The following is a 27,388-nucleotide window of genomic DNA, read 5'->3' on the forward strand; positions in this document are numbered from 1 at the left end:
GAGGAAGTCTGAAAAGATCGAGAGGGACGTGTATCATTATCTTGATATCTATCAGGTTTTCTCAATTTATCCCTATCTCTAAGGTTGTATCTTTTTTCAGAGGGCTCCCGGTGGGGAGACTTACCTACTCGTTCTGGAGATCTATCTCTCCGTTGAGGAGACCTTCCTCTGGACTGGAACTGTTTTTCTCTGGGAGTGGTTTGTTTATTACCTTCCCACTTCTTTTTTGAAGTATTGAGATTATTCTTAATAAATGTTTTTCAGGATTTTCAATTAGTTGTGGTTTTAGTGGTTTCCCACCCAAACTATCTCTACCTAATTCTTCATAGGATTTTTCTATGATTCTGGCAAGTTCAAAAGGTTGTTCTGCTATATCTGTTTCTTTCAATTTTTGGCGGCAAGTAATACCGTCAAGTGTTAATTGAACTAATTCTCTATATGCTTTTGTTAATTCTTTTAGTTTAACAAAAAGTTCTTCACTGGACATTTTTTCAATGTCATGGTGTGGTGTATAGCTGTCTAGAACCGGCCATGCTGCTCCTGGTCTACCTAGTGGACCGAGCCTGGTGATGTGATTTTGATGTTTTAGGGCGCCATAAAACCAGAGCAGGTGCTCTTGGTATGTTAGTGGAATTTCAACGTCCTCGAAAGGAGCGTATTCCTCTGGAGATTCCTCTATTTTGTAATAGTGGAAATCTTGTGTCACAGCGTGTGCTGCTGGAAAATGTATCCATGAATAGAATACCTCTGTCTGCCGATATTCATGGGCCTCTACCACAAATATGACTGTACCACCTCTTGGTGATAGTCCATTTTCTATAAGTTTAAGAGTTATAGTTCTTCTTACGTTTACCGGAATGATTATAACATTTAGGTCTTCATTTTAGAGACTTGTGTCATCCGCTAAAAGCTGAGCTGCTATTCTAGCTTTCTCCCTTTCATCATCACTTTCCCCCATTTTTCTGACAGAAAGTTTTTGTTTGCAGAGCAAGTTTCAAGGAAACAAAGATTAGATGCACAATATTTTGGAACACTGTATCCTTCAACGTTGACTAAACCAAAAACTAATACATAGGATTCTCATCCTACTAAGTTCTGGCGGATATTAACCTTTCACCCACTCCAGACGTCTTTTGGAGTTTTTACGGGAAAAAGGGGTCTGTGTGAAAAAGCACGACTGAGTTACTCTAGTATCTTGCGTTAGATTATCGCCTTACCAAACGTTGGGCGCGATGTAGTGTAGTTCCTATAGTCCCAATAGGCTCTGCGCATTGGAATAACATAAACGATAGTTTAGACGTAGGACTGAGGTCGACTAGGTCTTTACTGAATATGTTAGACTTAATTATGAATGCCAGCTAGCTCAGAGGTCACTAGAAACTTTCTCGAGTAAACAGGAATGAGTTAACTTCCCTGGATATACAAGAAGGGATTTGCTTCTGACAACCGCATTAACATGACAACTTTGCTCCCTCCAGAATAAGGAGTATATCTCCAGAGTCGTGTGAAAACAATAGACAGCTATTTCACTCAGTCAATCGTGCATGCTTAGTTACACCAGAGTGCAGAGAAATAGAGAGACGGGCGTTTTCAATAAAAGTTGTTATTTATTGAGCAGTCCTCTTTCTCGTGCAAGAGAAGTGAATTGCCACAATTGCAATACGTGTTATAAAGTAAAGTGCGAACAGTAAAAGGAGTATTATGAAATAATACTGTAAAAGCATTTATATGGTTTCTGAGCCATATGATACTTAAAATGGATAAAATATATACATACATAAAATCATTGACTAAACATACTCAACTGGTGCTTCTAAGATACGCCTACCCCGGTGTACCTAACCTAAGCCTAGTACGTGGGAAGGAGTAAGTGAGCTGCAGTTTAAGTTAAGTTAGTTTTTGCCAAGAATCTGAATCAAGAATTCTCTTAAGGATTTAATCAGCTCCGTACCTTGGTTATAGAATGAAGGATGTCTTGTATCTCTTTCTCAGGACTCGATCTCCCAGAAACCCGCAAGGGTGACTGGAAACACTGGGGCTGGAATTCTCGGCAGGAGAAAAGACAGCGTCTTTTTCAGTGCGTCAAATGGGAGGGTTGGCTTCCTTCGGCTCTCGCGTCAGCTGGGCTTCGGGCAAGTAGATAGCCGCTCTGCTCCAAACCACCGTGTGTTTGCTTAAGGCAACGTTGGTATATTTATACCTGGAAGGTGCCGAGTTTGATGTAAGGTTGGACATAAGACGTCACTAAGAACTTACAGTTCTTTCTGGACTCCAGGAGTTCTTGTTCAAATCAAAACAAAAGCAGGGGGATTTCCCGGGCTGCTGGAGGCTTGGTTTGTTTAAAGAACGCGTTGTGCTTTCTAGGAGTCTATGGGAGTAGCCTTGCCGTATTTGGACTGCATTGGCTATGACTAAATATGGATATGATTCTTATGCCTTTATAAGGATATGTTTTGTTATAACCACATAAGGGCATGAATCGGGAATATTTAAATAGGGTCCTAGATACATTCACAACATCATTAGGTCTGATGGCTTCTCTCTTGTTTTTGGTCCCATTGATATGAATAGGAATGTACAAACTTGAATTGCTATTGCTTAATAAATGGAATTGAATTTTGGGAGAATGCAAGATCACGTATTATTCGACCGGTAGGCTACTCATTTGCTGCATTGGTGAGCTCTGCTGTAAAATCTCTTGCAACATTTTACATCTTCAGATGAGCTGATAGTATTGGATGCTTCTATGTAAGGTTGAGGAGGTTCACATTGTTGCCTTGACACTGCAATGACAATGCATTATAATCCCAAGAAGAGACCTGGTTGCATATCATTCTCCATGAACTGCCATCGATGCGACTTTCTATGAAGGTGTTACTTCATCAAATTAGGAACAAGCATATACTAATTCTTATAGACTATGGCTTAGATGAGCAAACAAGTAAGAGTCACCTCTCTTCTCTCATGCCAAGAAACAACAAACCTTTGGCAGTAGGCCATTGGCACACAAATTAATCTGCTGGTTGCTCACCTAGCGGGGAAGGAGAATCAGATGACAGATCTTCTAAGTCAACTTCTATCCACAAATTATGAATCGGAACTTCATTAGTGGGTTTGAGATCAGATTTTCAATTATTGTTGTGTTTCTCTGATAAGTCTCTTTATAACACCTAGCTGCAAGATATGTGAAACACTTTTGATGCTAACAGGTGCCTTCGAAACTTTCAGTAGGAGAGGCTTCAAGTATTCTATGGACATTATCTTTTTTTCATTTCCACCAATTCCAGTTCTCACCAAAAACATTTCAATCTTCACATGTCCTAGATTGGGTAAGAAAAGCTTGGCTTCCCAATTATGTGCATATTGTTTTGGATATACCTTGGAAGCTTCCATTCAAGGAATTCCGCAGTCATTAACTGCACCTAAACTTGAAATATCTCAGTCTGCACACATGAAAGTTTAAAGTTAGCTACATTTATTATAGCTCCTTAGTTATGTGATATCCAGCTTGTAGCTAAACAACCTTCTACTAGGTTTGTGTTCCCTAGTAGATGGTTGAGTTTCCTTCTTGGGGTAGAGACACAGATTTGTATCCTTTTCATGTTGACAGCAACACTGTATTGCAATTTGCTTGGAAATTTGTCAGAAAACATTTTTACCTTTGGAACAATATAAGGTTACTTAGCTGCACTCCGAGCTTGTCCACTTACTCCTGACTCAATATCTATATACAAGCGGCCTTTGGTGGTGTGTGTCTTTTCTCTGTGCCGCAGAACACCCCTCCCCCTCCCCCATTTCTTGGTGAACAATGTTGCCATTACTTAGTTTTGCCTTTTTTTATGGATCTGCCTTTTGAGCCTCTTCATTTTTTGTGATCTCAAATTCCTAACTTAAAAAACATCTTTCCTTCTGGCAGTCACTCAGCTGCATATGTCCGTGAGGTACAAGCGTTATTGGCGGCTCCTCCATTTATTGTATCCTCTTGTTTTCACCTATTGATTCTGCTTTTTGTACATCCCAATTAATTTTTCGCCTTCCTTCTTTCCTCATCGCATCCTTTGAGCGAGGAAGAGTGTTTGCATTGCCTTAATCCACATAAGTGTAAGAATTGGCTTTTGTAGTCTGGTCTGCCCTGTTCCCATGATGCACTGGGCCAGGGACAGACTAATTTGCATACAGCCAGGTTCTGAAACTGGGATGGTGCAATGAGCTAAAAAACGGTGTTGGATCTAGCCCTGATCTCTTGACTGGGTGAGAGTACTCTGCTTAATTCAGAGACTCTGTCCATCACCACCCCTTGTTGTAATTAATCCACATAAGGCAATGAGTCATTTTATTCATGAGACTAAGTTGATCAGGACTGAAGATTACCTCTTTTTTGGTTTTATCGGAACCCGGAAAGATAAAGTGGTTAGGAGCTAACCATATCCAAGAGGATTACTTTAACAGTAAATAGTTCCTACAGTTTGGTGAGAAAATCGGCTTCAAAGCCCACAATTCTAAGCTACAGCAACAATTTCTCTTTTGCGTCTCAATTTGGGCTGTTTCCAATACAGTGACATGGCTGTGTTTCCAATAATTTCGTAACAGTAGTGCGTTACATGATTGCATCTAATGAAAGACACTAGTCTTGTTTTGGTAAAGTGGTCCCTCAGTCAGGTGGTCTTGGTGGTTTAATTTCTCGACCCACCACTATATGGTTTCTTTGTCAGCGTTTAGCTAAGAAATCTATTTCAGTGAATTTTCTTCTGTAATATTCTTTCTGATGTATATCTGATTTTCCTTGGACTCCTTATGCCATGCCCTCGACCTCCTCTCGCACGTGATTATGGTTTCTTTTTCTTTGGTTCCGTCCGTTGTACCTAATGCATTTGTAGAGGTTAGAAAATATGGATGTAACTGACATTATCTGAACTTTAGTGCAATGTATTTATGGGCTGTGTCACTTCAGGTACCACCTCACGGAGCTGCTCACTGAGTCATTAGGCGCAACCGAGCACCATGACGACCGAGCAACGAATGGCTTAAAAAATCTTCACCTCTGATACCTGGCACTGTAGTCTGACATTCATCAAAAAGAATGGTACTGAAATTAAGAGCTAGTTCTTCAGGCCATTACCTCAGTTGCATGTGGTACCACAGGAGTGACCATGACTGGTTGACAGATGTTTTCAGAGAGACAGCAAGGCTAAAGTTGTTTTGGCGACCGCTCATCATGAAATGTGCTCAAGAACTCAGTGTTCTTTAGGAGGTAAGCCTCTCTCCGAAAGGAAACATGCCAGTGAAAGGCCTTCCTCTCTTCATGATAGAGGCACAAGGAGTATCCTTTCTATTTTGTCTAGGAGAAGGCTCCTTTCTTTAGATACATCCGCTCAACATGATATCAGTTTCCTTCTGGTAGAAATATCTAGATCCTTTTCTGATCTAGTGCAAGAAATATTAGCACAGATATTTCCTCCTCCTTCTGTGAAAACTTTACAAGTGGAGGAAGCAGATCAAGGTGAATATTGCATACAAAATAACCTGGTAATAAAGAACACATTGTAGTCTTTATAAAGTTTGTTAGGTGGGTATTATGTTCCTCATTTAAAACTTATCAACCATCCACCGCTATTCTCACACCCACCCAAGAAAAAGTCAGAAATCTCCTCATGTAAGGACCATCCATAAGCTACTGGTTGGTACTCACCAGTTTGCTCGTTCTGTCATCATTGGCAACTTTCTTGACAGTGTGACCTAAATCTTAGGCTCCTGTGAAGTGATGAAAAAATATTGTGGAAATGATGGTGTCATCTATCAAACGTCTAAGCCCCGTAATGTAAAAAGAGGTGAATAAATCTCCTGATTAAAAATGAGTTGTGAACAACTATTCCACACATTATTGATTTAATAGTGTTCACACCCGGTTGAAAGAAACTGCATCTTAAGAGAATTTTAACTTAAACGGCCGACATGTTTCATTGCCCAAAGAGTTTTTGACAAATTCATCAGGGCACGGGGACGCATCTCCACCTCACTGATGATATGGATCGGAATGTGCACCGTCGGCGTGGCAGTACATTGCTTTTTTTGCTGCACTTTATCCTGCGGGGGAAGCTAACTTTCAGAGCCTCCTCAGTTAGTTGCTGGTAGGATTCTACCTGGCAACCTCACGATCCATAGAATCAGTAAGGTAGAGATGCGTCCCTGTGCCCTGATGAATGTGGTAGTTCACCCTGTTCTCTGCATCTGATCTCCTCTGAGTTGCAGCTCAATAGTGGAAGCTACGTCTTTATAGACAACCCTCAGAATGTCCATAGACTGACACATGCTTCCATGAGTTGTAGTACGTTCTACACTCCATTACTGGGCAATGGTGGTTTTGCTTTGTTTCTTCCATCAGTAGTTGTCAGTCTCATTATAATCAGTGGGTCCTCCAGATATTCTACTGTATTAAGTGCTGAAAACTGTACAGTGTGATTAATAATGCATACTCTGCTGCTAACATTACAAGTATGGACCCCAATCCTCCAAATTGCCATCAGGCACCATTAAGTGATACAAAGATGTCAGACGTTGGAGGTTTTAAGGCATTCTGGTCTCTGGAGCCTTCCCCCTTATCTGTGTTCTGCCGGGCTGTCCATCGCCTGGAGTTCCTGGAACTTCACTCGCTGGGTTAAGGTATCTCTGAACCTCCTGTGGAGAGTAAATGTATACAAATTGAAAGGAACTACATTACTTGTGAAATTGAGAGAAACTCAGACCAGTTGGCAGTTATAGCCATAATACACTGCACTAGATTATCAGTGATTTATATACTTTAGGGTGCAACTCCCAGGGGTTCAACTGCCTTCCAAAACCCCCTTAATACGTTTGGATTCACTATAGAAACCAGGGAGAGCACAACCTCTTGATTAATAATTCTAGTATCCTAAATTCACAAAATTATATATCTTGTTGTTTAGGTGATTATCACACAAATAAATTCCATATTCAGTCCATCTAAAATTCAAAAATGGCCATTCCAGTCACACATATTTTCATTCCTTTATTCTCCACCTTATCTTCACAAATGTTCATCAAAGATGTTAGCCCAGGCAACGCATTTCTTCCCAAGCATGGGACTTCATTAGGGCTGTAAAACAATGTACAGAAAATATTTACAATAAAATCTTGCTCATTGACAATCCCCAAAGACAGTTAAGGATATCTGCAGACAAATGAGAAGTGATGCACATTTCATGATAGCCAAGATGGTAGAAAATGTTCATTTCCATAACCTGTAGAATAGCAAAGTCCATACACCCCCTAAAATTCAAATACACATTACCCCTAATATTGCCATTTAAATACATGTTCTTATAAAACACTTCTTTGCATATCCTCTTCTCCAATATGCAAATTCATCAATCTCACAAATCTCACACCACAAATTATACTAACACTCTGATACAAACATCTAGCTGCAGATTCCTTACCTTTGAATTTCCCAGTGTTAGACTATATCCAGAAGATTTTTCTTTGAGCAATACCCCTGTGCTCCAGTAAATGGCGTTGGTCGGCTGCACTTGACATTGTTGGTGTCGTCCATGCAGGGAGTGATGACCACGTCACCTGTATAGGTGCCCCCTCTGCGCACTGACGTCAGTTCTTTAATTTCGGCATCAGCCAGCACAGATCCGTGAAGAGAGCTACCCTCTGTCACTTTTTGGCATGCCTTTTTCAACGTTTTGTGACCCCTTTTTAATGTGTAGACTTTTTTTTATCATGTCTAGGAAGACTTCTGGATTCAAACTGTGCGGCGCCTGTCACCGCGCCATGTCAGTGGCGGATCCACATGTGGTTTCCTCTGGTGCCTGCGACTACGACTGAGTCATGCTCCGACTGCCGGGCCATGAGGGAGCGGTCCCCAAAATTACTTGGGGCCTGGCACTCTGCACTGCATCGCTCAACTCCTAGGAGGTCTTGTTAAAGGTCCCTGCGAGAGAAAGGTCCGGGCAATGCTCTGTGAGTCTCAAATCATCGTCCTCCCACTCAGTTGGGTAGGTCAACTTCTTCCCGTCCGTCAGCAGACACGACGGAAGAGCCTTGGCGTTCTGTACCTCGTTCTTCTAAACCTGCACCTGGGTTGTCTTTGCGATTTCCCGCTTTTTTGGGAGCCAGAGCGACCCCACCTAGCTTAAAGAATTTTAAAATGTGATGTGCCTCATATTTGGGCGGCCTGACCCTACCGGCGTACCTGCGGGCCCCATATCCTCAGAGGGGACTCCATCGGGTTCCATGCCTGCGGCTCTCTCCCTGGTGCCAATGTCCACCATGGATCCGGGAATGGATCTGCTCCTGCGGTGGTCATGCCTTTGCGACCTTACCTGGCGCTGGCCTGACTCCGATGCTCCTGGTGCCCCCCCAGCGGTGCCAGTCTCATTCTGATTCGTGGCAACCTGAGCCAGTACGGCATTGACTAATGCCAATACCAGCATCTACAGAACCTCCAGGTCTTAGGTCGTTTCCTGAGCCCTATTCCGAAGGACTACGAGAGAAAGAAGATTGGGAGGGGTCAATGGACCATTTAGTAGTACGGCCTTATCATGAAATGGACAGGAATGAGGATTTGATTGAGGCCAGTGGACTGGACACCTATCCAGATTCTGGCATGCATTCTCCCCCTACCGTGGCTAAGGAAGAGGGAGCGTCATTTGCTATGGTGATGCGAAAGGCGGCTGAGGTCCTGGATCTTCAGCTCCCTTCGGTGGCGGTCAAGACTAATATCTTGATGGAGGTCTTGCAGCCAGGTGTCTCCTCTTCGGAACACTTGCTACCCTTTAATGAGGCCCTTACAGATGTCCTACTAGGTACCTGGTTCAAACCCAGCACAGGGTCTCCTGTGAATAGTTAATCACCTGCCACCACTGCCCAGCTCCGTGCGACCCAAGATTCCTCACCAACCACCCCACCCTGAGTGCTTGGTGGTCCAAGCCTCTACCTCCCATGACACATTCCCTCCCACTCCACCAAACAGGGAATCCAAGAGGCTGAATAAATGGAGTAAGAATTTTTTTTCTTCCACCAGCCTTGCACTGCGGTCAGTGAACACAACATGCTTATTGGGCCATTTTTTCCACTCCCTGTGGAAAACGGTTGCGCAAGTGCTGCTGCAGGTCCCGGAGGAGGCCCTGGCTGTCATCTCCCAAGCGGTGTCAGACAGGACAACAAAGTTTGCCATCCGTTGTGGCCTCTACACGACCAACTTGCTGGATGGAGAGATTTCATCTATGGTAGCTATTCGATGCCATGCCTGGTTGAGAACTTCTGGCTTTTCAGGGGATGTCGAGGCCTCTCTCATGGAGATGCTCTTTGTTGTCCCCTCTCTCTTCAGAGACAAGGCAGACATGGGGCTGAAGCGCTTCAAGGACATACTGGCTACCGCTAAGTCCTTGGGCCTCTCAGTGGCCACACATCTTCAGTCTGCCTTTCATCCCTTTTGATTGCCAAGAATGCACAATGTCAGCAGTTTTGAGCCCGTGACTTTCCAAGGTAGCTCTTGCTCAGAAACGCTATTCATCTTGAGTGAATGTATGGCCTCCTGTAAGCCTTTCCACCAATACCACTCCTGCCCAAAGTTCTCAAGAAGGTCAGGAACAACCAGGCCCACGTCATCCTTATGGCTCCGGATTGGGCACAGAGATTATGGTACGCCCAGCTGTTTAGTATGAGCATTAGTCCTCCGATCAGGCTGCCTCTTCAGGAGGATCTTCTGTCGCAGCAGCGGGGCAAAATTCTGCACCCAAATACCAAAACAATTCTCATTCCTTTGTGAAAATTGAGCAGCGACAGTTGACAATTTTCGATCTTCTGCCCGAAGTTTGCAATGTTATCTTAGCAGGCAGGGGTCCATCCATCAAGACCATATGCTAGTGCTGTTGGCTCGGGTTAGTGACATGGTGTACAGATAAACGTGTTGACCCTCTATCCGCACCCTTTTCTCAGGTTCTCTTGTTGATTCTTAGCTTGGCCTGCAGGGCTCTGCTTTGGGCATGTTGAAAGGTTATCTCTCTGCCATTTCGGCATTTCTTTGGTTCCCAGATCAGCCATCTCTTTTCAAATCACCTATTGTACATAGGTTTCTGAAAGGTCTCTATCATATGTACCCACCAGCACTCTTTATTAAGCCTCACTGGGACCTCAACCTGGTTCTCAAATTTCTGATGTGCGTTCCCTTCGAGCTGCACCCCAACTGTCCACTCAGGATTCTCACCATAAAAACAGCATTCCTAGTGGCAATAACATCTGCCCAGAGGGTCAATGAGTTACAGGCACAATTTGCCAATCCTCCATACAACACCTTCTACCCAGACAAGCAGGTTCTCTGAACTAGAGCATCCTTTTTACTGATGGTATTAACTCCCTTCCATGTAGGTCAGTCCATCAGGTCAGTCCATCACTCTGCCTACCTTTTACTTTCCACCTTACCCATCTAAAAAAGAGAAGAGACTCCTTATCTGGTAGAGACTTTATCTAGTCGCAGATTCCATACCGACCCTTCTACCCTCCACTCTCTGCGAACAGAATTTAGTGTTAAAGGGTCCTATCTTCGCACACCAGAGGCCAGTGTTACTTGTGGCTCTGCACTTCTAGTATGGAAAATTGCAAAGAAATTGATGTCCGCATGCTGGGTTGACACCTATATAGGCAGCGTGCATGTCACCTCTAGGGTGGAAGATGCCACACAGAGCCAAAAAATGCCATCTACCAGCGTGCAGAGGTACTTCTGCTCACCAAAAGTTTCCGGATCCAATCTGACACCTGGGGAATATTCTGAGGTATGGAATCCGCAGCTAGATAGAGTCTCTATCAGATAATACGTTACCAAAGGTAATTAACTTGTTCAAGGCAGCTGAAGATAAGGAAGGAAGTGGCCAGACTGCTGACTGGTCAGAGTGAGAGACAGTTTTGTTTACAGAGATATTAGTAATCTATTTCAGTACTGAGTGAAAGCTGACACGGGGTAGTGAAAGCCAGAGTGGAAAATGTTCTATCAGTAAAATGAGAGCCTGGATTAAATGAAGAATAGTTTGTATGGAAGGAATAGAAAACACTAAAGGAGAAGAAAATAAAGCCAATTGAGCAGCTGTTTTTTTCTTTGTATTTGCCTATCTAATGTGTTTCAGCAAATAAAAAGAAATAAAATGCTTGAAAGCATTCTTTTGGTGTGCATAGGTGTAGACACATTGGGGGTAAGGGGTAAAGCAATGGGTGGGTAGGGATAACTACCCGGACAAGGTGGAGCAATAGAAAGGGGGCAGAGGACCACATGGGCTAGAGAGAGAGAGAGACATGAAGCACGTAGAGGTCAGAGAGAAGCATACTTGAGAATAGGTGGAAATAACATGCACATGAAGAATTTTAAAAATAGTTGAGAGCGAGCACATCTGATGATGCGAGTAAGAGAGATGGTAAAGACAGATACGCTCCATGGGAGGGATAAATACAAGTTGGACATGCTAAAACCAATGAAGGCAGCGAATCGAATCAAACAAATGTGAAGGAAAAACGCAAAACCAGTGGTAAGCAATCAGCGGAATATATTTCTAGGTAAGTATTCAGCATGTCCTTAATATGTTTTTCACAGCCTAAAAAGTGGTCATAACAACACTGATCTCTCTCTCTCTCTCTCTCTCTCTCTCTCTCTGTCTCTGTCTCTGTCTCTGTCTCTGTCTCTGTCTCTGTCTCTGTCTCTGTCTCTGTCTCTGTCTCTGTCTCTGTCTCTGTCTCTCTCTCTGTCTCTCTCTCTGTCTCTCTCTGTCTCTGTCTCTGTCTCCCTCTCTGTCTCCCTCTCCGTCTCTCTCTCTCTCTCTCTCTCTGTCTCTCTCTGTCTCTCTCTAGGATCCTACTCTGTAACAGTACTTGACTTCACATATCCAATATTGTAAGGTACTTGCCCAACAAATCCATTTTATAAATGCTAACACAGTGGATTCACCACCAATCAATGTCACCTTCTTCAGGAGAATTTTGATATTGAGTGTGAGTACTATAGAGTATACTCAGTGAACTATTTCCAGAGAGTCTATATCCCAGAAAATGTAACACATTGTCATTCAAAGTTATCAAAATGCAAGAGTAGACAAAGTAGAAACCAGTCATGAATTCTAATAGTGTATTTAGACTGATAATTCATCTCCATCCATATATTAGAACATTGAATTAGTCAAATTATTATTAGGAAATAAACGTATATTGCTGTATCTTATGGATGGTTTATTTCTTTTGAGAAACAAGCTTATAGATATGTTCATAAAAATAACTTCCCTAAACAATAATTGAGAAACATGATCACCCTTTCCTTCACCTATGCACAAAATTCACGAACACACTCGAACAGTGAAACCTAGCGCCCACATTTTTTCTTTCCCCCTATGGAATCAATTCAAGCAATACAATTTACCACTCACAATAACTAGTCACTATTTATGTAACATCAAGATCCTCATTCGCTCCCATATTCGAGCCTTTTTGTGACATTGTTTGTTATATCTCGTAACTTATCGGACCCATGTAGACCCATACTCTGACTGATTTATATATTCCCTTTGTGCTATTTAGCCCAAATATTAATACCAAAAAGTTATTGCATTCAGTTATTCATTACTGTACCCTTCATGTGTGTTTATTTCATTCACTCCATAACTTAAGAGGCTAGAACTCCCATCAAAAGAAAATATGAAAAGTATAGAATGATTATTTAACTGGTAGTCAGAAATAAGCCCAGTGGCTGGATATGCCTAAACCCAGAAGGGAGCCCCTTTCTAATCACCTCATTTGGGAAATGCAGACCAATAACGCACAATAGCTTGCTGAGATAACTGAATTGATATACTGTTCGTTGAAAGTAACACTGTTATAAAACGTAAGACAACCCAACGTGGATTCAACTTTTTTTCATCACTGCAGAGTTTTAACTACTAGAATGTAAAACAGTGACAGGGGGGATCTGCATTGTAGGATGCAATGAGGGCAGAAAGAATTACTTTTTCTCTATGCAACATCTACCTTACAAAAACTAGATTTTCTTGTTATGATAATATTATTTATTTGGACCATCAGTACTTCGAGATATTTTCATTCCAATATGTTGTGAAACCTTCACATGACCCGTTGGTTTAAAGAGCAAATAGCCACATTCAATGACGTACAAGAACAAAGGGTACCACTAAAATATGGGGAGGTAGCCCATGTTTTGATTACCTACACACAACAGTCACAGAAGTATAATCTTCTATAACAAGTGATCTCCAAAGTATGTTTCTGTTAAGACTTTATCCCATATCCTTAAATATAAATGACTGTAAGAGGGTTTTTCTACAATATTGAGAAAAGTAAACCCCTTTAACCACAAGGGTATCCCGGTTAAACATTTTGTTACCTATAGTACTGTTTTCTTACAAATGGTTTGTGCTTTCCAAAGAAATGTTCACATTTAGTCTAGACTCATATACCTGAATGTCCAAACTCAAGACTAAGTACTAAGGAAGCTGTAAATTTCTTTTTGCGTATTGCATAATTAATGTCCACAGAATCCTCACTCTCCTCTCTTTACCAGTTTCTCTAATATAACACTTATTTCAGAGTTAGGCAATAGGATATACAACATTTTTGATCCTTCAATTCTTCGTGTGCATAAGCTATCTTGTTTTGCTATTGCTCAAGTTTATTGGTCTCCAGTGCTTCATCAATGGATTAGCATTTACCACAACAACGATTACCCCTCACAGGTGGTGGACCCCATATTGTGTCCCGAGTATCCATCAAGGTCATCTTGGTGGCAGCATGCACCAGGTTTTTATTCTTACAAAAGGCAAAAGTGTTTCTATGTGTATTTATCCTAAATTGCATTGAGAATATGCCAGTTATCAGTGATTACATTCTTGTCTCTGCTATTCATATTAGAAAAGTGTGTAACAGAAAATAGTGTTTATCCTGAGCCTTTCATCGTATCACTACTAAACATTGAATCTGTATTTTGGAATCCCATCCTTTTGCAAGAATGGTGTTTATGATAGTCTCTTGCAGTAAGCTTTTCTCTTAACAATTCTCTGTGTTAGATACTTGTTCACATAAGTGTATTAGCACAAGTCCTCTGAAGTTAAGCGGCTAGGCAAAAGGGCGGTCCTCTTTGGCTTTTCAGATGAAGCCTATACAGTTTGACTTCAAGCCATTCATTGTTAATAATAATCAAACTGTAAATGTTCTATCATTACTTTACACCTGCCATCTGTAATTCTTAGCTTTTCATCACATAAATGTAGCCATAAAAAGAATTTCTCAGGTTGTTCATCCTCTCCCTTTCAGATGATTAAACCTAATCTTCATAATGCAATAATTATCTCACATCATAAGAAAAAGGAGTGTTTTCATTCGAATAGTTAGTTATTCATTTACAATCTCTAGACCTATACAATACATTCATTAGAGCGATCCTGGGGATACTTATATAGCATATCCCTGATTACCTATAAAGCTTTTTCTGTGTAATATTTGTATTTATGGTTCTTCAACATCATTTGTAACCAAGAGAAGCAGCTGTACCAAAGTATCCTCCTGGTGCTGCAGTATATCTCATGCCCTTTCTCTTTTAGTTTTTTACTTTTCTTTTCTCTGACCTGCACATGTCCCACCGGTATAGTGTTGGGTCAAAGGTCTGAATATCAGAGAATGTAAACAAAGAAATTAGACACCTTTCTGCCTTCTGTTTTTGGTGCTTCTTTATAGTCTTTGCGTCAAGGATTGCAAGGAAGGTCTCTCGGGCACACAGAGGAAAAGAAGTAGCAGGTATCACACCTGGTGACCATTACAAGTCCAGATTACGAAGATGCAGGTCACAAGTAGTGGGTGCAATTTGCGCACTCACTTCTTACAACCTGCCTGCCATTTTGCTAACCACTTGTCTAATAAATATTATTAGGTTGGTCGCTATTTGTGACCCCAGTGATTGGCATCCACAGGATGATGGAAGGGACTGCTGACCTTCATCACTGCATTTGCATTCCCAAACAGAAAACATATTTTTAAACAGCCCATGTTTCTTAAACCAACAGGTGGTGTTTATTTTTTTCCCCCATTTTGGAAGGCATTGGGCGAGTATTCAGTGGTCCCAGGGACCACTGCCTTAGCCCTTGTGGTCGTCCGACATGATTTCCAAAGGAGAAGCTTCCCCTTTGCGAATCAGTTACCACCTATTCGAGATGTTTGTAACTTTTCAATGGGTTGTGCCCGCAGTTGCTGACACAAACTATTGAGTGATTCCATTAATACTCTCGGTTAGGAAGAGACTTACCTTTCATGTTCATTCCCTATAGTGATCTGGAGTGAGTTACAAAAGCCTGTTTGTGAGTCAAAAAAGCCTTCACAATGAACAAAAGGACTTTTGAACATTTGCCAAACACCATTTCATTTTGTAACCACCAAACCCATCAGAACCAGACTGAATAATGGCTTTCCTGCTTATTAAAATTATTTATTTCTTTGCTGTTTGCAAATCCACATCCTTGAAACAGTTCATTGTACTCACAATACTAATCAGTGACATATAGACTGTTGAGTGCCTGCATTTACGATGACCTGCTTTGGACTCCTTTTTAGTGAACTTGCTGCTTATGACCTTGTTCATTGCTATATTGGACACCACACTCCAGAAATGGGCTTTCAAACCCAAAAATAATTATTTTGATAATGGCTGTCATTTTCAGTTTACATTCACAATTGTTAAGCAATTTAAGAATAGTTTGACTAAGGTGCTCGCCATTTGGTTTTTCTAATAGCTAAGTTGTCATGTAGCATTGAACACTACAGGTCTACGTACAGATGTTTGTTTCCGTCCAGGCTAAAGTTGAACCTCACAAGATTGCCTATGGTGCTCTGAATGCATTACAATTGAAAATTATAGCTAAAAGAGCTAATTTTAATTTTGCACTAGGTCATGGTAATTGTGGCACCTCATTTATTAGTTTTAAAAATCTATCAACATTTGCATGCTATTTCGAGAATAGTTTCTGAATTTTGATGAACTTTTCATATGTATTTGAGAAGTTTGAAAGCACCACTGTAAAACCAATTGTTAAATGTCAATATTTTCATCTGTCACTTCTGAATGAATGCGAATATATTATTCATTTCCTCTTTATTTTTGCAGGAAGGTACTTTTCTATGCCTAGCCCTCATCAGGTAGTAGTGTTTTCCATGGAATGTGTTGGTTTTTCCAAAGCACTTTCATCTATCAGTACAGCTAGTCCTATCAGCCCTACAGGCAAGACATTAGTATTAGGTCTTTAATTTCAGTGCTTGATTGTGTGATTTTTGCATATATATTTGCACATTTAAAATAAAACCATGTTTTTGTTTGTAATAACCCAAAGGTTACTTGTTCAATTCTGAACTTAATGTTACTTGAGCTTTCCATTGTGTCGGCAGACACTAATATGATTGATTTCTATGATATTGCGATGCCAAACAAATTTAGATTTATTATTTGTGCAGAGCACTTCGAAATGTACATAATTGAATGGTACATTTTCTTTGATGACACTGTCATAAGTGACTCATTTATTGAATTAAAAATACTTTTGCATAGAAAAAATATATTTATACAAGTTTGTTTCCAGCAAAAACATGTTAAATAGCATGCCAAAATATGTCCAAAATGATTAACACTTACAAATACATCTGAAGTGTTCTGGCTGCTTCCTGTCTGAAGGTCTTGGCTCTTGTGAGAAAATCTTAACCTTTTGAGCACAGCATCATTTTGGAGTTCAATATGTTTTAATAGATATTTTCATTGAATCATTTGAAGTGCCGTGCTCTGTTAATAGCTAATATTACACCATAAATAGTGGATGAATTCCAACATGATCCTTGCTATTGCATGATTAAGTATGATAAAGTAGCAGATGTGTGCTGTTTGTACAAATAAAAGTTCAAAACGTGCTAGTTCCAGAGCTTAAATTGATGTTCGGTAGATACCTCACATTTTTTTCAGTCTTGACTTGTTAGATTGCTTCAAAGTAGCATTTTTTTGTATTTTTTCATTTAAAAGTTGTTGAGTATTCTTTTGAAAATGCAGAGGGCTGTATAAAATTAAATTTGTGCAGACAATATTGTTTGAAATTAAACCAAGATCACTCCAGACTACAATAATTGAACAGTTTGGTGCAGTTTGGTGCATATTGAGGTTTGTGGCAAAAATAATGAAATACTTTTCATGTGTAGGTGCATTATCTGATATTGCCAAGCTTTCGGGAAATATGGTGAACAGCATGGTAGTAATGAACAGCATGGTAGTAGTGAAGGACAAAGTGCACATCTAAAATTTTTCACTTTTCTAAAAATGTTCTGTCCATACGTTCATCGTTTAAACTTTTTATTCGACTGTAAACAGCCATAATGTGTCAAAACAAGATTAAAATACAAAGAGAGCAATAAAAGTCGTAAAACCGCATACTTCAATATAAAATATAAATCTGATGGATACGTCAGCCGGTGGATTCCTCATTTTTTAATTACCCCTGCGTCAGCATTCCGCTGAAACTTTTTCTTAGCTCTTCCACGTTGACGAGGGCGTCACAATGGCATGGCTCTGCTGGCGACTCACCGGAGCCATAAGAAGGCTTTGTTGGCGCGCTGCATCAGTTCCCTTTCTTTCAGCACTGTCGACGCGTAAATGTTTTGTGGGACACTCCAATTGGTTTCGTTATTACTTTGTTCTTCTTCTCTTTTGGAATAGCAGTGCAATGGCTTCTTTGAAGAAGTCTGGATTCAAGCCTTGTAGGGAGTGTGGGAGACATAGGTCCATCACAGATTCCCACAACGACTGTCTCTGGTATCTCTCGTTGGATCACGACGTCGGAGGTTGTTCCAGCTGTCGGAAGAGAAATCCGAAGGCACTGAAGGAGTGTGAGGTTAAGCTCTTCGTGGCTAGAGTGAAATAGGAGAAAAGGGGTTGTAAGAGGTCAAAATCGAAGTCAAAGACTTCGTATACTTCGAAGTCAAAGAAACATAAGAAGAAGAGAAGGCATGGATCTCTACATATATCTTCGAAGGGTAGGGCTTCGAGGTCGGTCTGCGATGTCATTCTAAGGATGTTGTCTCGTATTCGCCTTCTCCTCAAGCGACTACGGCCACTCTCCAATACTGAGGGGTTCTTCTCACCCAGGGTTTCTCAGCTCCAAGGGATTCTCCGGAGCCCAGGGAGTCTTCTCCTGTTTCTGTGGCTTTGTCTGTACTGGATTCGTTGTCCCCAGTTCTGCAGCTTCAGCCTTAGACGCGACCTCGAGTGGATTCAGACTCTGCTCCTTATCCTCCCTTTCCTGGGCCAGGGTCAGATCCGTCACATATTCTTAATGCGATGTACGCCATGTTTGCCAGGGCATCCTACCCTACCAGTCCGCCGTCTGGCCCCTTGGGTCCGCTTTCCTTTAATTTGGGCATCCCTCAGCAATATGCCCAGGCACCCTTTGCCAGGGCATCCTACCCTACCAGTCCGCCGTCTGGCCCCTTGGGTCCGCTTTCCTTTAATTTGGGCATCCCTCAGCAATATGCCCAGGCACCCTTTGTGGCATTTATGCTGACGGCCCGAACTGGCAGTTTCCGGCACCTAGGGTTTTGGCGCCGATTTCACAGTCACGGCTTCATCCGATGGCCCATCATCATCTTGGCTTCGAACGGCACTGTTACCCACTTTGAAGGGTCCTCCTTCGATGCCGGTGCAGATGTCTCCGGCACCGCGTTTGGTGCAGTTGACGCCGATTCCGAAGATGCGGTCATGGAAGGAAGCTCAAAGACTGCTTGAGGAAGAGGAATACCAGCAGTATGAGGCAGAAGAAGGGGAAATCATCGTCTCAGTTGATGAATTGGAAGGCCTTCAGGAGGCCAGTGGTTTAGACACTACCCCGGAGTGGGCGCTTTCAACCCCAAAGGCCTTGCCTTCTCAGGATAATGCACTATACCATGCTGTCATCAGGAAGGCAGAACTTTTGGATCTTCAACTGCCCACAGCTGAGATCAGGCCAAATATTCTTATTGAGGTGTTGCATTCACCAACTTGTGTTGTTGAACCACTGTTTGCCTTTTAATAAGCCAATTCTGGAGGTATGGCAGAAACTCTAATCTGCTCCTCCTGTTTTCAAGGACTGCTTCTAATGATCCTGCCTTTCTTTCTGCCCACCCTACACCAGAAAGCTTGGTGGTGCAGGCTTCCTGTTCTAAGCAGTCGGCTCGGTGGTTCCCTACATTTCTGGGGAACAGGGACTCTTAAGAAATTGGAGCAATCTGCCAAGAAGGCTTTCTCTACTGCAAGTATGGCGTTAAAGTCTACTAATGCCACTTGCTTGTTGGGGATGTTTATCCATGCCTTAATGGACTCGGCCAGGGCGTGGTTTGGAGCGTCAAGATGGCAGTTGCACTCTAAGAGTGCCCGGACCCCTCCGTCATCCGCACCAAGATCCACCGCCATCAGCAGCCATCCATCCCTCAAATTCTGCGGCCACCAACTTGCCATACCCTGTACCACCCGTCCGTGACGAAGATCGCCACAAATTCTGATGCAGTGCCCCGCTGTCGCTTAATTCTCCACATCGTCAAACCTCCAAATAGCGGCGCCTGCTCTCTTGACCCCGGGGCCCGTACCTGTCGCCGTGGGACTGGCGGACCCACCCCGCCTAAGCAGGGGCGGCGGGTGAGATTTTAAAGTGGTGCGGCGAGAGTGATTTGCATACAGCACCGTAGCTAGTGAGCGTAGCGAGCCAGGCCGAACCCCAAAAGGGGGGTGTAGGGGGGTTACCCCCCCCAAGAAAATTTTGAAAAAAAAGAAAAATCGTGCATTTTCAAGCAAATTTGAGAAAGCAGGAAGGTTAATAAAGCAATTGTGAAAGTGCAGTTATTACATTGATAGATGGCATAACATAGGTAGCTGCTTATTCAGTAATAACCACAGAGCTTCATACATTCCGTCCTATTATGCTCAGGTGCTGAATTCAGACTATAAGACTTTCATGGAAATCTCATCTCTAAGAGTAGAAGAAGTTGCACAGCAGTGTAATGGTTGCCAGGCTCGTTCCGCAGGAGCGTCAGGAACTTGAAGAAAAGTCCACAGTCTTCCCCTATGGCCTTCCGACTCTATTAGACTCTAGAGTAACGAATGGCACGCCAGGGGAAAACAGGGAAACAAAACAAGGAAAGGCGGGGGAAGAAAAACAGGTCTTGAGCGTGGGAACCTCTTCGTGAATTCTTGAAGAATAGGCACTGGCAGGCTTTTAAAGGAAGGAAGATGTTACACTCTATTCTTATCTATACTACAGAGAGTATGAACACACTTGTATATACAACCTACACAGCTTTCAGTCTTGGTTCTAGTAGACAAATGGCAGGTTAACATAGGTTGTACCCCTGTGCAACAGAAGGATAAGATTATGAGCACTATGGTCCAACACAATGTCAGTATATACAATGATAAGGTATGTATGGCTCACCACTCTATTCCCAGAGAGGAGTAAGAGGAGTGCGTATTCTTCTGTAGGTTATACGTTCAAAGAATAATCTGCCAGGATAGAGTGGTCATAAAGGTCACATGAAAGACTAACAATACACTGAATATAAAAGAGGCAGCGCAACGCGCTGTTACCGTGATTCTGGTTGAGTTGAGCTTTGTACACACACTTCACATAGGTCCACGCAAGTACCTCAAACATAAATGGTATGAAGGTTTTCGCAATTTGCCAAGGAGAAAGGTTTGATAGGCAACACAAGCAATGAATCGTTCACCCTGCGGGAGACAGGTCCGGCCATTGAACAAAGGTGAGCAAATCTGTGTAGTCTCCAATTGGAACAAACACTACAAAACTTTTAAAAACAGAGATAACAATGCATTTCTTACCTCAATCAGAATTTTTTGTATTCAGCAAGCAAGTAGCAGCATTTACGTTTTGTAAATGAAATCAGCACGTCTGTCTTTCAGTGTAGCAAACTTGTCAATTACTTTCATGTTGAAGTCCGGTATCTTTTGGACTAGCTTGCTCTCTACAGATAGCATCGCCAAAGCATTTAGTCTTTCCTCTAGCATGGTGTTCCTGAGGAATGTCTTTATGCGCTTCAAGGCTGAAAAACATCGTAAGTGAGTTTTCCATATGCAGTTTATGAATTGAACTCAGCAAAGTCAAGGCGCTTGTGGCCTTCCGGTACACAGGCATTCCGTAGAGTACAGTTAACTCAGTTCTCAGCTGCTCTTTTTTGAGCATAGGATATGCTTCCACAGCCTGATTCAGAGCACGCTCAGGGAAGGATTCATCATATTGTGCAAACTCTTTACTTTGCAATAAAGTGGCACTCACCAAATGTTTTCTGAATGAAAAACGTTCTTGTGCCTGCACAATTACAATGTCACATATCTCCTTTCCAATTCGAACCAGAGAGGTGATGTTTTGTCTGCGGTTTGCAAAAATAGAATGCTCCGGCAGTTTGCTCTCTAAATCGTCAACCCCATCTCTCACTTTCTTTATCTTTTGTACAAATGTCGATGTAGTGGCTTTCACAGAGACAGTATCTATGTCTTTTCTTTGTAACTGATCGTATAACGCATCAACATGACTCATTATGTCATGAAATAAAAACAGTAAGAACTGAAACTCTTTGTCTTGTAGTGTTCTAATAAAGCCATGGGCTTCATTCTGACTTGTGTGATCAAAGTCTTCTCTGGATGCTATGGCGACAAAACATTTCTCAAGGCCCTCCCTCTGTTCAAAGATTACGTTGACTGTACGATTGTGAAAGTTCCAACGAGTTGAGGATCCCCTTGGTACGCTTTTGTCCACAATCTCATGAAGGGCTTCTGTTCTTTTGGGGGAACGTGTGAAGAATGCTGCTATGCCTCCGATATCCTGAAAGAAAACTCGTGTCTCTCTGACCTTTGATACCGCCTGTTGCATAATAAGATTGAGTTGGTGGGCGTAACAGTGCACAAAATGAGCATTAGGGTACACATCTCTAATTCGTTTCTGTACTCCACTAAGGCTTCCACTCATTACGGACGCACCATCATAGCTTTGTGCGATAAGTTTTTGTTTTTGAGGCAGGTCTGGGAAAATTAAGTCCAGTTGACACAGTATAGCTTCAGTGATGGTTGCTGCACTAGAGTCTCTTAAATGTGTGAAACCATAGAACCGCTCCACAACGTTTCTGTCACTGTCAAGGTACCGAAACACTAACACGGACTGTGTTTTAGTGGCCACATCAGTGGTGTCATCAGCCTGAATAGCCACAAAGTCTGTGTTTCGCAACTCTTGCACAATATGGCTTCTTATAATTTCGAGCATACAGTCAAGGAGTTCATTTTGTATTGTATTAGAGGTGCCCTTAAAGACTGCAGCACGTGCTAAATGTGTTTCCAAATCCGTGTCTATGGTTGACATTAAATCCACTAGGCCTAGGAAGATCCCAGGTTTTGAGGAAGTTTCTGATTCGTCATGGCCTCGCAATGCCAGTTCGAAAGCACCACAGAAACGAATGCAATCAATGATCTTGGATAGATTTTGTCTGTTCTTATCAACAGCTTGATTGAGTTTTTGAATGGATTTGCGATATGCATCATTTATCTGCTGCTCAATTGGTGCGTCTTCCCCCAACATTCCCAGTCTTGTCAGGTTTTCCAGATGATTTCTTGTGAGCGCATGTTTCTTTATTTTTTCAGAAATATGCTTCAAGTCTACTAGTCCTTGACGTGTCCAAGAAAACAGCAAGCATGGGAAGCAGAGCAGAGAATTTTTTATAGGGCACCCTGTAAGCCAATCAGCTTTTGTGTACCAGGCATTTGAGAATGTACGTTTTGACATTTTTCCTCTGTCCTGTGTAGTTTGCTGTAGGTTTATTTCAGGCCGATGAGGTCCTAATTGCTTTATCTGTAGTTTTTGTTCAAGTGGCCGTGCCTGGAATGACCTTGCAATCAGCTCTTGTACTGTATTCATGATGGTGTGTTGCTGGCCTTACCAATATATATATTAAAGAAACCTGTCAATAATCAAAGTACAACGTATAAGGTGCAGTGCAATAATATCAAATTTCAGTATAAATACATATATCTTGTGCATTATCGTAATACATCTCCAACAGGTCAGCTCCCCTTTCCACAAAATGACTGCTAAAATACAGCCGTACTGCCTCCTGCCTCTCTGTGCCATAGTGGTTGCTCAAGGCACTGAAAGAGACACTGCTTGAGGGCCTGGAGAGTGACAACATACATACATAGCCCTAACTCCCATGTAAAAAAATATATAGCATCAGTTTCCTTACCTTTAACCCCTTCCATGCTAATGACAAGGTCAGCTCGTCATGCAGTGCACTGGAGCTGTGCTTATGACGAGCTGACCTTGTCATGAACAATGGGATTTTCAATCAATCAGCACCCAGCGGGAATTGCCTTAGCACCAATGTGGTTAACACTGGTGTTTGCTGGGTTGTAGCCGGGGTAAAAGAGCAGCAAAGGAGGTTGGGGTCCTCTTGTTGTTTGCTGGAAAATTGCCCCAAAATGCGGTAATGTTTCAGGTTGTCAGGTGCTGAAAATGAAAAGATGTGTTAAGGACAACAAGGGGCCCCAAGTGAATTAGCATCGGACCTCGGGGAGCATATTTTGTGAAACAACAACGGTCCATGCAAAAGAATTATATGCAAAGCAATGAATATAGACTGAATCAGTTCTATATTTGGGGCGACATGTCCAGCCGGACAGAGGTCTTCAATTTTTTACTCAATTGAAATATTTCATACACAGGAATACCTTCAACAAATCACTACAAGTCCCACTACTTAGTCATGGGGACCATCCACCAGGAAACAGATTCCACTACCGACTGAACCGGTCTTCTCCTGGTACCGCGGATTTTAATCAATGAAGCGCGGCCCACCTCAATAGCGCCCAATTCTGGGCTGCTTCCCCAGGCTATCAATTTCTTAGCCCTTGCCCGTGCCGATCGGGGTAACCTTTTTCCTCCCCCCCCCCCTGGCATTAGAGGCTTATAATGTTAAAGGCAAATATAAATGTCCTGATGATGGTCCCCATGACTAAGTAGTGGGACTGAAACGCCGTCGACTCATTGTACACCATATACAAATGCTTGATTTAAATGTTATATGTAATGGTGTTTAACTGATATTGCTGTACACTCAATACTTTACAGAAATTGCTGCTTTTGCCTTGAAAAGCCCTGCTCTTTTCCTCTGTTTACCTTTTGTACTGATCTGACTGTGTTTGGGTACAGGCTTGTGCCCCACACTGGTGATTTGTTGAAGGTATTCCTGTGTATGAAATATTTCAATTGAGTAAATATTGAAGACCTCTGTCCGGCTGGACATGTCGCCCCAAATATAGAACTGATTCAGTCTATATTCATTGCTTTGCATATAATTCTTTTGCATGGACCGTTGTTGTTTCAGAAAATGAAAAGATAACAATTTATTTTTGAAACAGTAGGGTAATGAAACAAAGACTGTGGGGAAAAAACATAACCCTCCAATTTTTTCCTTGCAGTTTGCATCCAGCTCTTAGATGACAGTTAATAGCTCGTTGTTGTATGTTAGGATTTTAACTTAGAAACTGCAAGTAACAAAAGGATCTCTCTGACAAAAGCAGTGCCTCACTGACCTATTTACATCATATGCATTTTGTGATCTGCATCAGGTATATATGTTCTTTGCAGCAGGCACATTAAGCTTCTGCGCTGCCCCCTGCTGCTAGTTCACTACTGGGACCACAAACATAGTCTGGCAGACTGCCAACGCTCCAACATATATAGGCCAACAACTGATGTTTCTATTTTTTGTTTTATATAGCGAAGTAGACCCGAGACATCGGGCATCAGAGCGCTTTACATGAGCACCAGTTTTGTAACATCACCATTATTGCCTAAATAAACATTAGAATAAAGCTTAAAATCCATGATGGGGTAATGTGGCCCAACATTGTCAGGAACGTGAAAACCAGAAACCAGATGAAACCAGGCAAGACATTCAATGGCACAGTTGTAATTATTGTAACTTTATTTCACTTGTAATGAAACCTACTTTATCATAAAGCACTCTGACATCTTTGGGTAATGTCCGCGATATGTAAAAATGTATAAATAAATAAATGAATAAGCACCGTGTTGGATTTATCAGTGAAGCAAACACTATCTTGGTAGCATTAAAGGATACAGGAGTGAAGGCACAGCACAGGCGTGGATTCCATGCTCCAATCCTTGCCTGTGTAACTTGAGTCACGCTTGGGAGCAGAGCATGCTTGAGTGTAAGTTCAGCCACAGGATATGTGTGCACATTACACACATATCTAGTAACACCACATAAACACTGTGAACTGTTGTCGCCTCATTACACACTGGGGTATAGGATGTCGCCTCCAATGTGTACATTCAGATGTGGGAAGGCCTCACAGCACTGGTTGTTTCAAAGGGCGGCATAATGAAAGTCATAAATGTCGTGCCACACAAGAGGAGCTCAGGGACGGGCTGGGCAATGAACGATGCTCTATATGCCTTTTTTTTTTCCAACACATGTGTAAAGTGGAATTGCAAAACATTTGTTATTTTGCGAGTGCCATAATCATACATTGTAATGCCTGTGTCTTTCCACCTCTGCATTGGAGGGCAGACCTCTTTGGCAGATCTCAGTGCACCACAGACCTCGGCCTTACACCCCTGCATGCACACCGCACCCCCTCAGGATCACACGGGTGCACGCCGTGCGCAGTGTCTGCCCTTGGATCAAAATGACATGCTTCGGTGCTTTTCAGCATCCCAGGTTGCTTATGTTTAAAAGCGCCACGCTTGCACAATGACACCTATCCCTGAAAGAGCACGAAGAGGAGATGTGATTTTTTTTAACAAGCTCTCTCGAGGGGAGGGGGTGCGTGCTGCTAGCTCCATGCTGTGAAAGAGCCCACGGCGCTGGTGAAGTCAACTGGAGTCTTAGGCCCCTCCACAGGACCCCTTCCTCAATGGCTATGAAAACCTGATTCCTGATTTTGCACGGCCCGAACCACAGCCGTGCACGCTGGCCACACACATCTATACCAAAACCAATCGTCTTTACAGTTTACACCTCTGCTTAGCTTACAAGTGGCAAACGGCTTATACAGGTGCGCTACAGGAAGCGAAGCATCCATAATGTACTGCGAGTACAGCTGAGGGCTATTTTTATAGCTGCCTCGGACATATCCATAGTCAAACACGTGCATGATCTGAAGCAAAGTCTAGCCAGATCCAGAATCGGAAAAAATACGTTTTGGAGCAAACTGCAGCCCAATTGTTGCAATCGGTATCAATCTGTAACGGTGATAAATCATTTCTAAAATTCCACTATAATGCCATAAACACAGTGTAAATATACTGGACATACATTGGAAATGAATCGGATATAAATTCTTGAAAAACCTGTTTTTTAAGTACCATCCACATAGATGAATACATACCAAATAAAATGTCATGGTAAATGACACTGGGGAAAAAATCTGGATTTTTAATGAGAAAAAAAATCTGAATTTCAATGGTTCAGCACAGCAATAAAACAAATATGTTATTTGAAAATCGGAATCAATTTTTTTTCAAAGGAACACACAAACACATGAAATGAGAGTGAGAGCAGAAACACGAAGAAGCTACCTTTACCGGACTTCAGACATAAATGAGGTCTGAGGGGTGCTAAACTTAACTTCCTGTGAGGCTGAAAGGTCATTCGCTGCGTGATGGGTAGAGATGAAGCAACGTGACAGGGAAGGAAAGGGCTTCTATTTTCAGCCAGATAGAAGATTAAAAAACCTGACTGAATGAAAAGCAGTACTACTCTTCCCCGCCCCCACTCACTTCTCCCCTGCAGCCTGATTTTTTGTTTTCTAGCACTTCGTCGTTTGCATATGAATAGAGATATCCTCCTTTTCACCCAAAATCCACTCATAGCCAGTGAGACGCAATCCCCTATACTGGTCGGTGCGTGTAACATGATGAAAGAAAGCAAATATATATAGTGACTGCTTCTTTTGCACAGTCGCACAGTCTCTGTAACATCCGATGCATCATACTACTACTGATACTCTAGTACACTACACACACACTATAGAAGAAAAAGTACTTGGTTGGTTGGTGACTGTCACGACGGGTCCAGAAAGAAAGGCAACAGGCGTCAGGCAAGCAAAGGCACTGTCTCCACTCCACACACCACAAGGCGAGTGAACCGGATCCAACGACAGCAGCGCCGCGCGCCGCAAAATGGCCAATCACTGCATGACTACATTAAGTCAGAGACAGTGATTGGCCATTGTGCAGGGCGGCTGCGCCACCCACACTCGGCATCCAATATGGATTGCCCCTGCTGTGCTGCG

At 42.3% G+C, this 27,388-nt stretch overlaps 1 protein-coding gene across 4 annotated transcripts in view; it reads left to right on the plus strand.

Moving 5' to 3' along the window:
- Positions 1–27,388, plus strand: part of DMXL1 (Dmx like 1) — a 2,287,446-nt gene that overhangs the window by 1,552,076 nt on the left and 707,982 nt on the right. For 2 of the 4 annotated variants that reach the window (XM_078675553.1, XM_078675552.1), the window contains one exon: positions 16,169–16,282. The exons of the other annotated variants lie outside the window; for them this stretch is intronic. In XM_078675553.1, coding sequence (XP_078531679.1) covers positions 16,169–16,282 — 114 coding nt within the window. The remainder of the gene's footprint in view (positions 1–16,168; positions 16,283–27,388) is intronic. 4 annotated transcript variants of the gene reach the window in all.

This window comes from Lissotriton helveticus, chromosome 2_1, assembly GCF_964261635.1.
Source record: "Lissotriton helveticus chromosome 2_1, aLisHel1.1, whole genome shotgun sequence".
In the NCBI taxonomy this organism is placed as follows: Eukaryota; Metazoa; Chordata; class Amphibia; order Caudata; family Salamandridae; genus Lissotriton; species Lissotriton helveticus.